This window comes from Oreochromis niloticus, linkage group LG17, assembly GCF_001858045.2.
Source record: "Oreochromis niloticus isolate F11D_XX linkage group LG17, O_niloticus_UMD_NMBU, whole genome shotgun sequence".
Classification (NCBI taxonomy): Eukaryota; Metazoa; Chordata; class Actinopteri; order Cichliformes; family Cichlidae; genus Oreochromis; species Oreochromis niloticus.
Window position 1 is genome coordinate 30,044,787 of NC_031981.2, and position 15,030 is coordinate 30,059,816.

Here is a 15,030-nt window from a genome sequence, read left to right on the forward strand (position 1 = left end):
TGTGGTTGACGTTTCACTTCCTCTTTATTTGCGGCGTGAAATCAATAAACTGCAGCAGCGAAGCTCAAGTAGGAAGAGAGGAGAAGCAGCGAGAAAAGCGACTTGACGTCGGAAAACGTCTGTCGCATGTTTTATGTAGAAAGTCAAAAAAGTAAGAAGGACGAAAATACTCGGTCGAAGAGCTCATGTGATGTGAAGTGAGACAATCGGGGGCTGCTGCTGCTCACAAGACTGCTGCATGTGATATCGATTACAGAAATAACACACAGGGATTACCACAGCCCTGCTTCGGGCCCACATGGACTGCTAGAAATCCAGGCTTGAATATAGAGGTTTGTAGTGTGTTTTTGACCTTTATTACAACCGTGTTGTTCCTGCAATCCTCTGAGATGTAATTGCGATAGTTTAGCTTTTTCCCCCTCCCCTGACTGATGTTAAAGTTTGAGAGAAAGTCTGCAGAAAGAGTTTTTAGCCTAATTCACTTGTCAAAAGTAGGTTAAATTGTGACGCAGACCTGCAGATCAGTAAAACAACTTTTTCTAGTAAATGCCAACAAGTAAATGGAGGAAGGACACTTTTGTGTGAAATTCATGTGTGTGTGATATGATGTTTATGTGTAAAAAGTAAGAAAAAAACTCCACAAGAATTATATGTGCAAGTATTCAAATAGCCCAATGTGTCAGATAAAGGAAAAACCTTCCAGATGGCATCAGTCCTCATCAATAAACAATCCAGCGCCTGAGACTAAGTGCATCCCTTTTCTTGTAGTAGTCCTGTTTACCCTGATGGATGAAGCCTCTGAGAAACATAGATAAAGTAAGAATGAAGCACCTTAACTTTTTTTTTTTTTTTTTTTTTTATTTCCGCCTTGTACAGAGTCCTCTCGCCAAAAGAAGACCAAACATGGTGCACGTCTACAACTGCCATCCTTTCTCCTCGCAGCAGATTGTGCAGGTAACGTGAAACCTGACTGACGCTGATCCCGTGTCAGCCGTGTTTTATTACCTACGCTTGTCTTCACTGCTTTCCCTCTCTGTGGCTCAGGTGGAGAAAGAACCCGGACTGGTCTGCTGTGGAGGTGGAGCTCTTTTTGTGGTGGCGACTGGAGGATGCAAGGTTGCTTTAATGTGCTTATGTTTACAGTTTGTGACCTTTTTAAAAATGTATTTATTTTAGTAATGACTCAGTGGTGGTAGCGAGGCAAAATAAGATAAAATAGTCAGTTTTGTGTTAAGCCCCTCCCACCAGATGTGCAAAGGTATTTGAGGGCATATCAGTCCCGTTAACTCCACTGGGACGAGTTAATTTTGCTCCAGACCGCTAGAATTACATCATGCTCAAAGGTTATTATTGATGTTTTGTCTTCCTCATCTTACTTAAGCAGTTATTAGTCAGCTCCTTAGTGATGAAAAGTCTTTGTAGTAGACTGACTGTGTTGTGCTGGACTGAATCCAGGTGGAGGTGTACAATCTGGAGGTGGAGGGCTGCCCCCTCATCTGCCGCTTTTCCACCATGGGCGCTGTGAGGAGCATCCAGCATAGCAAGATAGGTAAAGACATATCCTGTCTTCCTCTACCCTCCGTACTTCATAGCGGTACTGACATGTACTTTTTTGCTGTCTGTCTCCCATATGTGAGCAAAATGGCTTCAAGTGACGACAGCGTAGGCTGGAAAGGCATCAAAAACAAAGACACTAGACACTTAAAAAACTTGGGTTTTATCATTGCCTCCTCTGTGCTCATTCACTTCTAGGAGACTACCTGGTGACCATTGAGGAAAAGAACAATGCCACCTACCTGAGAGCCTACACCAACTGGCGTTACCAGGTACACAAGAACCATCTTGAGTCCAAATCACCCAAGAGTAAAAATAGGAGAGAAACCTCCTTGTGGCTGCGAGGGGTTGCGAGGTGATTTGTCATTCGGCGGCAGATTGCAAGTAGTTGCAATGACCAACTGGTTGCCCAGAGGTTGAATACGCACCACCTTTAACTTGGATTACCTCGTTTTGGTGGTATGCAACCTGTCTCCAAGCAGTTGCAGTCCACCTAGAAATGACTGCAGTCAGTCTCACAAAGAGTAGCAAAGGTTTGTAAATAACTACCATCTAGATTATGAATGCAGATAGATGCTAACAGATAATCAGTCAGTTGATCAGTCTGCTGTGATGGATGCAGATCACCTCCAATGTGTTTCTTTGGAATGGCAAACTTGACTCGGCTCATTGCAAATGAGTTGAATTATGATTCAACATAATTATGATTATACATAAAATCTTATGTTGCTTTAATGTGATTAAACTAAGGAATATAATAAGCTTTTGTGAGAAAAATCAATCTCTCAGATTTTGACTGTGAATTTTTTGTAACTGATAGTCAGATGTTCTTGTCAGATTGTTCTAGCTCTCTAGCTAATTGTCTTCATTTGAACTGTACGTCCTGTTATCTTCATAGCACAGTACGCTATACAAAACCTTCAAATTGAGTTCACCATCAATCAGTCTCAATGGTCAGATGTCCAAGCTTACCTATGTTAGAGACAGACTGTCAAATGGTATAAAGAGCGTATAAACATGTGCATAGTTATGCATAAATTATGCTGAGAGCAAGAAGAAATAAGCAAATTATATTCCACCAAAGGCAGTCTGCAGCTGTCATGTACATTACTGTTTCCTAATTACACACTGTGAAATATGTTAATGGCTTGTTTGCTCTCTGTTCAGGCAGAGGAGAAGGCTCGTGTTGGGGTTCGTTTGTTGGGCCACTTGCTGGGTGGAGCGTCTGTGTGGGGTGGAGTGCAGATGGAGATTATTGAGATCCCTCTGTCAGAGCGGCCCATTGCCATGTCTTGCTGCCCGGTTAGAGGAGACCTGCTGGTTGGTTCTGAGAACACTCTGGTTCTCTTTACGTTGAGACAACACAACCAGCAGAACCTTGTAAGAACTCAACTCTCAAAGTTTACCCACTTTATTGATATTATGGGGTTTATCTGGATTTGAATGTACAATTCAATAATGTCTTTAATTTGTTGAAGACTGTTTATTTAAGTTTTTATTACTTTTTTTGTGCAAACCGGTGTAGCTTCTCTCTGATAAGGGTCGATTTCAAGGTGCTTCAACCTTTGTTTGCTGCTCCACAATACCTTCCACATTAATTTCAGTGATTCTTAAGCGTCTCTATTGGGATTTGGCCTTCCTCTCATGTGATACGGTGCTTTGAGTGCTCAAGTTAAGGGGAAAAAAAGCTCTATATTTCATTAAAATTTTCCAAAGTTGTCCAGTGTGCCAGATGGGAGTCTTTAATGGGCCAATTCAGACCCCCACGCCTTATGTTTAACATCCCTGCTATAAATAATATCTCTTCAAAATAATATGGACGTTTTGGACATAAAGATTTTTTTCCACACATACTGTCGATAGCTTGCATTCTTTTTAGAAGATTTTAAAGCATTTTCCAAATACAGTGAGTACCTTTACAAGGTTTTGTTAAGATGGCAGCTTAGCACCATTTATTTTAATAGCTGGCTGTAAAAAGATCAAATGTTGTGGTAACGTCTTTCATCGAAAATGAGCAGACTCACTGATAACCTACACAGTATGTTACACTGGAATAATGTTTGTTTCTTTGGGAGGAAAATCAGGAGAATCAGAGTCTTCAGAGCAGCTGGCCAAACACTCGGCAGCGCTGTGGTCAGAGTCAAGGTAACTAAAAAAAAGACACATTTATGAATTTATTAAGATATTTTCAGTCAACCACTCATTTTGTATCGCAACTATCTACAAATCAGGGATCAGAGAAGGATGTCCTACAATGAGCCCTGTGTATTAGATTTCATATAGAAAAGAGTTTACATTAGATGTGAACTGGGACTAACAAGCTTCAGTTCAATAGGCCTGTTTTCTACCCACAGCTCAGTCTTCAAGTTCCAGCCAGAATCTTTCCGTCCTGGATTTTGAACGCTCCGTCATCCTGCACCTTCCAAAAATCGCACCTAAGCAGGTGCTTTTCTTCACTTATTTTTATCTGTGACTGTGTCAAACTGTTATATCAAGCATGTTCACTGCACCTATTTATATTTAAAAATGTAAGCTTCTTCTGAGTGGATAGCTTGCATTTGCATAATGAGAGAAAGAGAACAAAATTTCTGTAGTACTGGGAAATTTCCAACTTAAGCATATTTCCTTGTTTTTTGTTTTTTGTTTTTTCCTAAATATTTTGACCGCTAGGTGGCGCTGTGCGACACATATGTGGCTGTGCAAGGAGAGCTGGAAGTCTTGATATTAAAACTGGATGAAACCTCTGAACCCCAAACCCTGGAGGAACCACTGGACACAAATAAAAGTGGTAACGGCACACATGTAAATTCTCTATAATGTGTTTAAGTCGTGGCTTTGGGGTGATTTTTTTTTTCTATTTAACCAGAAAGGGATGAGTAGAGAAACCTTTATGAATATGACTTACATTGCTAAAGCTGACAATTAGACACTTTTACAGAGTTCTCAAGCATTCTTTTTGTTTTTATTCTACAGATTTAATACTAAGAAAACAACATAAAGTAACATAATGTAGGAGTGATCTGTGATCTGTGATATGCGATCTGTGATCTTTCTGCATGCACAGCGGAATATCTGGAAGACCAGGCTGACTTTCTGGTCGTTCCGAGACACCAGGAGTTACTTGGCGATCGAGCTAAAGACTGCGACATCCCAGTCAGCATTGAAAAAACCGGGTTGGAAGAAGGAGGGCAGTATGCACTTTCTTACGTTCTTTTCAGGTGTGTCTGCACTTCTGAGTTTGTTCCTTAAGAATATTTCTCCCAGCTGAGGTTTGACTGAACTCCCTCCTGTCCTGCAGGCGCTTTTCTCCAGAGTTCTTTCAAGGATGCAGCGTGGATGAGATGCAGCTTCACTCCCTGCAGCTTTACCCGTTGTTCACCGGTGAGTACCGCATCAGTGTCGGTGCTTTGTGACAAGATGCAGGTTTCTTGACTGGAGTGAAGAAACAGTAGCTGATGCTACAAGTTAACAGTGCGAGATGATCTGTTTTGAAATGAGGAGAAATGGCATTAGAGATGTTTTTTTTTTCTTAGACATTGTAGTCTGTTCAGGAGTTTACATTCAGTCATCACAGGCATGAATTTCATGGTAATTTTGGACTTTTAATGATGTTTTGAACTCTTTGTTTTGCTCTAGTGTGAAATGATTGCACAGCACACATCCTTAATGACTTTAAAAAACATTTCAGTGAAGTGTCATACCATGACATTCATGCCCGTGATGAGTGCATGTTAAGCTGCATTGCTATAGAGATATCTCTGTGGTATTTCTACAGCATGTTCACATTTCGGTGCAGTTTGCTCATGTTGTAAAAAATAATCCTTTTTCTTTGTCCTTGTGTGTGTTTTTGCCCAATAATTGTTTGAGGGATTGCTACTCTCTCCCCAGGTAACCAGTCAGTGTCTCCCGACGAACCGTCGTGTGTGTTCTGCTTCTTCTCCCTCCCCACCATGGGCTACCTGTACAGTCTGAAGGGTGGAGTTGAGCTCCTGTCAGCATATCAGTATCCAGAGAAGGTCCTGGAGGCGGCGCTAACAGACCACCTGTTGCACGTCATAACAAAGTATGTCTGCAGCCCTGAAGGAGGCATGAAGCAGTTGGTGCTCACTGTTTTACTTGGATTTTTTCCACTTAAATAATTACATTTTACAGGGTTTCAAAAAAATAGGGCTCTAAATTCAACAGTTCACCAAACATCAGATAGAAAACCTTTTTCATCAAACCCATCAAGCCTTATTTCCATGATATTCCAATTAAATTCAAATATAGAAAAGTTGTTGGTCTGTGGTTTTTACTTTCTTTGTGGATTACAAGTACATTTCTCTGTGTGGCTGGTAGGAGTGCATTGCAGTGTTTTACAGTACGATGTGCAGCTCTAGCAGCCAGGATTGAAGACCCCTACATCGATACAACCATGAAGGTATGAGCCTGGCACTGTTCTAGCCATTTACAGTATTTCTTTTAAATGAGCTTCACTAATTGTAAAGTTCAGCCTCAGTGCTCCCCTCACTCCAGAGATCCAGTTGGTGGTGCTAATATCTGTATGGATCGTTATTACATGTCTGTAAATGAGAACACATTTAACATTTACACGTGTGTGTGTGTGTGTGTGTGTGTGTTTGTAAGGCCTGCCCACCCTGCAGCCTGGAGGTCTGTGCGCTCAGGATGCAGCTCTTTATCGGCCTGCGGTCGATGTGTGTGTACGGGCGCCACGTCATCCTGCTCTCTGCCGCTGACGCAGAGACATCGGAGGAGACCGAACGCAGCACGCAGCGCAGGGGCCTGTAAGTTGCACACACACACACACACACACACACACACACACACACACACACACACACACACACACACACACACACACACACACACACACACACACACACACACACACGCCGCCATGTTGATTTGTACACCTTTTGATTTTTAAAGGCTTTTTCAGGTTTGACCTCAGATACTTCCCTGCAGTTACTTGCATGTGCATGCATGTACGCACAAACATTTGAACATTTATGAGCCTGTTTACTGTATGTGTGTACGTGTGTGTTGTTATTATAGCGAGTTGAAAGAACACAACATGCTGACTGGTATTTTCCTGGCGGTGGGAATTGATCCCGCAACCACGCCAGCTCTGGAGAGCCTTCTATCACGCCCCTTACTGTAAGACAAACCCAAAACCCATCCAACCCCCATCCTTGTTGTCACTTTCAGGCCGAGCTGCAACAGCGAGAAAACACTCTTGTTCTCAAATGAAATCCTTATAAAGTTCCCTTCTGTAACCCTTGTTTCTCTTATGTTACAAGACTAAATGATTCTTCTTTGCTTCCGTGTAGAGGTTAGAGGAACTCCATTAAAAAACTAAAAGCACTCCAAGAACACAAACCTCCACCAAGGGAGGTCACTTTCTAAGCAGTATTTACTCTTTAAGGTAATAGTGTTGTATTTTCGGTACATTTGTATATCTCTGTTCTTTTTAAATGTACTTTAAGGAGTTTGCAGTGCAGCAAAAATAAGCAAAGAGTGAAGGTTTTTGTTATTTGCCCTGCTGAAACCTAATTTTTTTATGTTAATATAGGACATGTGTGGGATTCAATTCATTTTTTAGTATAATTAATTTTTGATCACAAGTTTATTTAAGAAACATAGTTTTTAAAAGCCGTGTAACCTTCAGATCAATCTATTGATCATGAAAGAGAGGTCAGAGGTTAAAATTTTACATATTTTAAATACTTATACGGTACTTTCTATATTTTGACAATACATACCACACTTGTAAGAATCATAGTTTCTTAGTTATAAGCTTTTTGTCAACCAATAAATCATGGCGTTGATTTTAAGGACCTTGGTGGATGTAAGGCAGAATTTGAACGTATTGTTAACATGACCCGACTCTACTAACTTTTATCAGCATCCATTCAAAACTTTTCCAGCTATCGTGTTGACAGACAGAAAGAAATGCAAATATACCAAAAGCCTAACCTAAAATCACAAACAACATATTATTTCATTAATAAGAACTTAGTGATCATGGCGTTTGATATAGAAAATAAAGAAAGGCAAATATAAAATTATATAAAAATTTAAAATCACTTTTTTTGGATTCATAAGAAATAAAGAACTGCTTAGCAGAAAAGGTCGTTAAGCAAGTAAGTTGCATGTGTTGTGAAGAAGTTCAGAAACCCTGTGACAGCATGCAGTCAGTCATTTCTGTTTAAAAAAACAAATAGATTAAAGTGTTTGTGTGAGTTTTGCAGCTTGGTCTAAAAGAGACAGCACTTCCTGTTTTAGTTTCTAAACCTAGCCATGGTAACCTGCCTAACTGCCTTCGGTGTGTGTTTGTGTCTTTTTTTTCTCACAAACTAATCGTGTTAAAATTGACCTAAAAAGACAATTTTATCACAGAGGTTCCTGGATTCCTGTAACTCTTTCTCTCTGACTGACACAGATGCGCACACACAAGCCCCTCACCGCGTAACAAACACCTCAACATACCCTTGGTATGAAGCTCCTGTTACCCTGTTCACTAACTGTTTGTTAAAGCTGGGCAGACACTTAACAAATGCTTGTGCTGTGAAGTGTGAAGCACAGCGCATGTAGAGAGCTAAACGATCATAATTGTCTATCTGTAGCTTCACGTGATTTAAATGTGCCAAAAAATTAGGTATAATCTGCAGTTTACCAGATGGCAGGGGAGGAGGACAGGACAAAAACATCATTAATAACTAATAATTAAATGGAAAGTGGTGTATCAATCTAGACCTACTGCAGTGTTACTAAGCGAGGAGCCAGGGGAACTTGCAGTCTCCCAGGCTGCCATTGTACTCGTTGGTGTCAAATGATAAACCTGTTTAAAGACCAACAGGCAATAATTGGTTCTAAAAACTAACTGAGAGCAAACGAAGCAGATGTGGTCTTATAGGCTAGATTATGTCCTTATAATCATTCTGACAGTTGTTTAGTGTGTGCCCATCTTAACAGTTTGTTTGAATTTGTAAAATGTAGTACTGCATTTCAGCAATATGCACTTTGTTTCCCATCCAGTGTATTTTGGATATGTTTGTTTTTGTTGTTTTTCATCCAAAACGTTTTTCTTTCCTGGGAATATCTTGTTTGTTTATTGGTTGGTTGTTTCTTGTTGTGCAATGTTTAGTTTATTGTGTGTGTCTGTACTGTCTTGTTGGTGTCCTGTAAAGGTATTTTTTTTATAGTTAAAATATCTACAATAGATCACAAAAAAGGTGAGTATAAGTACAGGATTCTTCCTGTGTATGTTGTGACTCAATGGTCAAAGCTAATTTTTCTATATGTTGCTGTGTAATGTTTGATCTCAGGAGCAGGAGGTGGACAATGTCTTCTACCAAAGAAAGCAGTGCAGCGGGACATGGATGGAACGTCTATGTTGTGGACACCGTCCCCCCCTTTACTCTCTACCAGGAGATGGTAACTCTCATTTGCCTGAATTGTGTGTTGCGCAACTGTTGATGATGAATATGAAAAACTAAACAAATACAGATCTGCTGTGCAGTAACTTGTGATTTGTCTGTGTGTGTTTTTCAGGTTGAGTACAGTCAGCGTTATGCGGAGACCAACCCACAGGCCCAGAGTCTGCGACACCTCCTCAGCGAAGCTCACCTCCTCCTGCGTGCTGCTCTACTACACGCATCAGACGAGCAACAGACGGGCCCAGGTGGCCCAGCAGACCACAGGACAGATCGACAAGTGCTGGAGGAGGCGCTGAGGGAGAACTGTGCCCAACTGGGAGACAGTTTCAGCAGGTAACACTCAACCTCTCCTGCAGGCAGGTTAGAGGGCTAATATCCCTTTGAATGTGTAGAAATTGTCTCCTTAATATGTTCACTCGCTTAACTCGCTGACAAAATAACCTAAATACACCTTAATTTAATGGTTAATGAGGGCACTGATAAAGCCTCTGTTATTTTTAGCCTTTAAAGTTTAAGGTCCATGCACATTCTGCATTGATAATAACATTCTATGGGTTTTTAAATATGTTCAGTCAATGAGATTTTACTCTGTTAGACACCTTTGCCTTCAGTTTTTGTATTTTCTGGCTATTTTATTAAAATTTGTTTCAGCAAAAATTTTAATCTCTTCTTTTCTCTAAGGGGAAGTCAGAAGGAGTGTCACCTTGCTCTGCCCTACTACAGGATGTCTGGTCTGTCACTCACAGAGGTCATGTCCAGGAATCGGCCATTTCCGGGCAGCCCTTCCTCCTATGGCCCTGGCTTCCTGTTTTACCTTAAACATTTCCTGTTAGAAGACTCAGAGCAGACCCTCAGTCAGGTACACAAAATCTAAATGAGCATGATTTAACAAGTTGAGGAGATTACTTTTTCACACAGGGCCAGGCAGGTTTGGTCAGCTTTTTTCCCTTAATAATTTAAATAATCATTTTAAACCATTTTGTAATTATTTAGGATGTCTTTGTCAAATATTAAAATTTGTTTTAAACATGACAAATATGCACAAAAAACCTTAAGAAATTAGTAAGAGAACAAAAAAATATCAAATATTGAATCAAAAGAGACGGGGAATGAAAATGAAGAAACCTTTTTAATCTTTCTTTCCCTGTAGGAAGCAGCTGATGAGGTCATTGACATTTTCAGCCAATCAGAGCATTTAATGCTCGTAAGTGTGTGCGCCAGCTCCTGCATGATAAATGTCAGTCCTGCTCGGACGCTGCAAATTTTACAAAATCTGGAGAACTCTGTGGGCGTGTCGGTTTCACTAACAATCACCATGGCTACCATGATGCTGCGTTTGGGTGACCTGCAGCAGTACACACAGCTGATGGAGAGACATGCTGAGGTCAGGATTTCACTTGTTTTCTTTGGTGTACTAACTACTCAAGGCGCAGTGCAAGGTCAAAGTTTGCTACATAATATTGCTTTTTTTTTCTTTTTTTTAAAATTGTATGTCCATATTTTTTTCTATATTATGTATTTTGCAACACAAAATGGACCAAAATAAAGAAAGTTGATCCATTTCCATTCTGTGCGTAGATGCTGCTGGTGTACGGGTTTATCGAGGAGCCGAGGCTGCTGCTCTATGGTGGATGTGCAAACCAGCATGGACGTGTTTATCCCACAGCTTTAACCCGCCAGATGGCCAACTCTCAGCCTGGACTGCTGGTGGCTGCCATGGTGGCTTTACATGAGAACAGCAAAGTTAAGCTAGAAGACGCAGATCACATATTCAAGGTACCATTGGCACCTGGAAGTGCAGTGCCTGGAGGCTAGAATATCAACCTGCTGATTTGTATTACTGCCTTTCTACACTTGGATGTAGAATTAATTTCAGTTTTGCTGAATTTGATGCTTTCTACACTTTTAGGAGCTGGGCTGTGAGAGCAGCCTGCAGGTCGATTTCTGGGAAGCGATGCTCATGGCATCATCAAACGACGCTGTCATTCAAGAGCTTCTGTTCCGGCTGGCTTCTGTCTACATCGACCGTCTAACAAATACAAAGTCAGAAAAACACACGACTCCAAAGCGCAAGTCACTGAAGAGCGCTGATGACCTGGTATGGCTACTTGGTGGTCTCTGTTTAGTAACACAACCCCCCCCCCCCAATTCTTTTAATTTGTTCATTAACCACATTTTAAAGACATGAGTTTCATCCAATCAGCTGCTCCCATGTTTGTGTCTGTTCCAGATCAACTCGTGCTCTCATTACGGTGGTTTGTATCCATGGCTCGTTCTTCTAAGTCCAACACACATTACCAGTTCCCAACACCTGGAGGCGCTGCACAAACTGCAGGTATTTTCTAAAGTCTGCTTTGACTGCATAGATTCAGTACAGTTAAGTCCATGAATATTTAGACAGAGATAACTTTTTTCTAATTTTGCTTCTGTGTTACAACAATGAATTTTAAATGAAACAACTCAGATGCAGCTGAAGTGCAGACTCTCAGCTTTAATCCAGTGGGTTGAACAAAAAGATTGTATAAACATATGAGGAACTAAAGTGTTTTTTTTAAACACAGTCCCTTCATTTCAGGTGCTCAAAAGTAACTGAAAATAAAATGTTAATTTCTAATACTTGTTTGAAAACCTTTTGAAAACCCTTTGCTGTCAATGACAGTCTAGAACTCACAGACTGCACCAGATGCTGGGTTTCCTCCTTTTTAATGCTCGTCCAGGCCTTCACTGCAGCTGCTGTTTGTTTGTTTTGAAGTTTAGTCTTCAAGAAGTGCAATGCATGCTCACTTGGGTTAAGATCAGATGACTGACTTTTCCATTCAAGAATATTCCACTTCTTTGCTTTAATAAACTCCTGGGTTGCTTTGGCTGTATTTTGGGGGTTATTGTCTATCCGTATTATGAAACATGGCCCAGTCAATTTGACTGCATTTAGTTGGATTGGAGCAGACAGTGTGTCTCTGAACACCTCAGAATTTATTTGGCTGTTGGCAGATCATCAATAAATACTAGTGTCTCAGTGCCATTACCACCCATGCATGTCCAAGCTATCACACTGCCTCCGCCTTGGATCATGAGCTGTTTCACGCCTTCTCCATAAATTTTACTTACCATCATTCTGGTACAGGTTAATCTTGGTTTCATCTTTCCAAATAGTGTTTTTCCTGAACTGTGCTGGCTTTTTTTAGATGTTTTTTTTTTAGCAAAGTCCAATCTAGCCTTTGTATTCTTGAGGATTATGAGTGGCTCCCACCTCGCAGTGAATCCTCTGTACTTACTTTCATGCAGTCTTCTCTTTACGGTAGACTTGGACATCGCTACGCCGACCTCCTGGAGAGTGTTGTTCACTTGGTTGGCTGTTGTGAAAGGGTTTGTCCTCACCGTAGAAAGGATGTACCAAACTGTAGATTTTGCCACCTCTGTTGTAGTAGTGATGTTACATCTGACACTGAAGCCCGCGAGGCCTGTGTCGAGTAAAGGGGACGTGTCCAAATGAAGCCCGTATTGTTCTTCAGAATATCATGTGACCAATGACTCTCTGAAATGATGTGCCTCGTTATGTGATTTCAGCTGTTGAAAAGATGTGAAAATTAGTTTTTTGCGTGAACTGGATCTGAGGTGTTTCTGAGGATCATCACGAGAGTGCACGGAGATTGTAAGCAAATTATGGAGCAACCGAAAAGGCGATATAATATTAGCAGTTAGGGAGCATTTTGACATGCTATAGCCCAATAATAAGTCTTAAATCAGTCTCATGGTTAGTAAGGGTTAGGATTAGGTGTGACTGTGTGTATGTATATATTTATATTATACAGGACCTCATATGGGTATTCTACAATTGATGCATCTTTACATTTATATATCGACTGTTATGTAAGCCCCTTGTATTAGCACAGCAGGGCTGCTGTACATGGAATGACCAGCAGATGTCAGCATATCCAAATGAGCTGTTAAACGTTGTTTTGTGTGATCTGCCTTTTGGCAAACCAGTTGGCCGAAAAGATTTGTCACATTCAGGGGGCTTCATCACACCATCACTACTATTGTACCAATTTCTCAAATGGGTTTTTTTCTGTTTTCGCAGCTTAAGGATGGCTTGTTTCACCTCCATGGAGAGCTCCTTTGACCGCATGTTGTCTGTTTACAGCAAAAAAACCACAACTATCAATTCCAGGCCTTTGATCTGCTTAATTGATAATGACATAACAAAGGAACTGCCCACACCTGTCCATGAAATAGCATTCGAGTTAATTGTCCAATTACTTTAAAAAGAGGCTGGCACATGTTAACAAGCTGAAGCTTCTAAACCCTTCATCCAATATGAATGTAGATACACTCAAATTCAGTAAACGGGTAAAAAACAAAACAAAACTTCTGTCAGTGTCTAAATATATATGGATCTAACTGTGTAACAGACTGACACAGCCACTGAGACATCATTGAATTGCTGCCCAGCCTGTGCAGGAAACACAATTTCTTCTACTCGGGTGTGAAAAGACCTCTTTCTGCTATAAATTTGGGAGCTGGTTTTTGGAGCCATCTTCAACTGACTATTGAAGTAACAGCTTTGGATGTGTGACTGTAAACATCACACGGCAGACCGGTCCAGAGTTTAATGCAGTTTCACATTACGGCTGCAGCTTCAGTCGCCAGCCGACCACATACCAACAACACTAACAATGACAGTCAGGAACCGAGGCATGACTGCTGATGCCGATGCCAGGTGTATAATTGATGGCTGCATTCCTCGTAGGGTGAGGCCCTATTCACGGCCATTACTGGAACTTATAGTAATACTGGGCCATCATGCATTCCATGGCCTGTGATCTTGTCTCAACAAATATGTAGATCAGTGACATTTGAAGAGAAAACATTTTATCTGTGCTATCAGTGGTGAACTTGGTGACATACAGCAGTTTATTTATCTTTCTTTTTCTTCTTGTGGACTTGTGTCTGGTATTCATGAATTAAATGAGAGAGCTTGTCTGATTTAAAATCTAGCTGCTGTTATTCTGTAATTGTAATTTTAAGTGTTCCTGTATGTGTGTGCAGTCTCTGCTGTGTGGTCCATCCCTGTCTGTGGGCTCTGTTGTGCCTCTGTTGGAGCGCCTGTCAGATGAAACCTTATGGGGCTTCAGCCTGCACCTCCTCTGCGCTACCAGAACTGGGCAGTACGATAGGAGCATTGAGAAGTTGCTGGACAGATGTCCTCAAGCGATCATACCCTACGCCAATCACCAGTTACAAGAGAAAAACATGGTCTGTACTGATCACAGGTCTTACATTTGAAATCTGTAGCTACACTTTTTCGTTTATTTTTAATTTCGCGCCTAGCTCGACTCCCGTCTCAAACACATGTCTTATCTCTGCAGGCACTATGGTGGCAAAAGCTCCTCCCAGAGCTTTGTGATCGCACAAGAGCGGCCGCAGACAACAGCATCCTCCTGGCTGCTCTCAAAGGTAGAAATATTTTTCCCAAAGAACTTTCACTTTCGTTTAAAACAATCAGGGTTCGCTGTGCTTTTTGTCAGTCATGACTCACTGATGACCTTATTTTGTTCAGACTTACAATTTTATTACGTGGCAAAGCCATCTGGCAAGTTTGACAACATTTTTGACACTGGAATGAATTCACATTAAATCCCTACTTTAAGTCACATCCTCAGCTATTCAGAAACCAGTAGGTAATAATGGATTACATGCTCAGGTAACAGATTTGAATCATTTAAACTGTAGAGGACAATATTAAAATTACAAGCAATGAAGTCGTCTTAGTCCAGATCTTCAAACGGTTTCAACAGTTTTATGGCCTAAAACTTAAACTGGTTCTTAAAAAAAATAGCTGGACGTGATTTTATTTGTTTTTGTGTGCCAAGCGACTTCATTCAGTCATTCATCTTGTTTGAAAAAGTGGTTCTCAAGAAAACCCAGTAAATAGTAACTACAGTAACTAAGTTGGTCTTCTGTCCCATTTCTAGAGAAAGGCATTCAGTCATTCAGCTTCTTAAATGCTGTCTGCACATTAAATATAGCTTTACTG

General features: G+C 40.8%; 1 protein-coding gene across 4 annotated transcripts in view; it reads left to right on the forward strand.

Annotated features, from left to right (window-relative positions):
* The window catches only part of hps3 (HPS3 biogenesis of lysosomal organelles complex 2 subunit 1), a 17,037-nt gene continuing 2,007 nt past the window's right edge, over window positions 1–15,030 (forward strand). The window contains exons 1-24 of one of the 4 annotated variants that reach the window (XM_019347167.2): window positions 1–332; window positions 877–954; window positions 1,045–1,116; window positions 1,456–1,549; window positions 1,753–1,826; window positions 2,722–2,934; window positions 3,627–3,699; window positions 3,909–3,997; window positions 4,225–4,342; window positions 4,619–4,772; window positions 4,853–4,935; window positions 5,443–5,617; window positions 5,893–5,974; window positions 6,181–6,338; window positions 6,610–6,711; window positions 8,883–8,991; window positions 9,109–9,326; window positions 9,675–9,852; window positions 10,144–10,377; window positions 10,572–10,769; window positions 10,903–11,091; window positions 11,224–11,328; window positions 14,043–14,249; window positions 14,363–14,450. In XM_019347167.2, the coding sequence (XP_019202712.1) occupies window positions 904–954; window positions 1,045–1,116; window positions 1,456–1,549; window positions 1,753–1,826; window positions 2,722–2,934; window positions 3,627–3,699; window positions 3,909–3,997; window positions 4,225–4,342; window positions 4,619–4,772; window positions 4,853–4,935; window positions 5,443–5,617; window positions 5,893–5,974; window positions 6,181–6,338; window positions 6,610–6,711; window positions 8,883–8,991; window positions 9,109–9,326; window positions 9,675–9,852; window positions 10,144–10,377; window positions 10,572–10,769; window positions 10,903–11,091; window positions 11,224–11,328; window positions 14,043–14,249; window positions 14,363–14,450 (3,064 nt within the window). In that variant the 5' untranslated portion in view covers window positions 1–332; window positions 877–903. The remainder of the gene's footprint in view (window positions 333–876; window positions 955–1,044; window positions 1,117–1,455; window positions 1,550–1,752; window positions 1,827–2,721; window positions 2,935–3,626; window positions 3,700–3,908; window positions 3,998–4,224; window positions 4,343–4,618; window positions 4,773–4,852; window positions 4,936–5,442; window positions 5,618–5,892; window positions 5,975–6,180; window positions 6,339–6,609; window positions 6,712–8,882; window positions 8,992–9,108; window positions 9,327–9,674; window positions 9,853–10,143; window positions 10,378–10,571; window positions 10,770–10,902; window positions 11,092–11,223; window positions 11,329–14,042; window positions 14,250–14,362; window positions 14,451–15,030) is intronic. The other 3 variants (XM_019347168.2, XM_019347169.2, XM_019347170.2) reach the window with 3 other exon arrangements.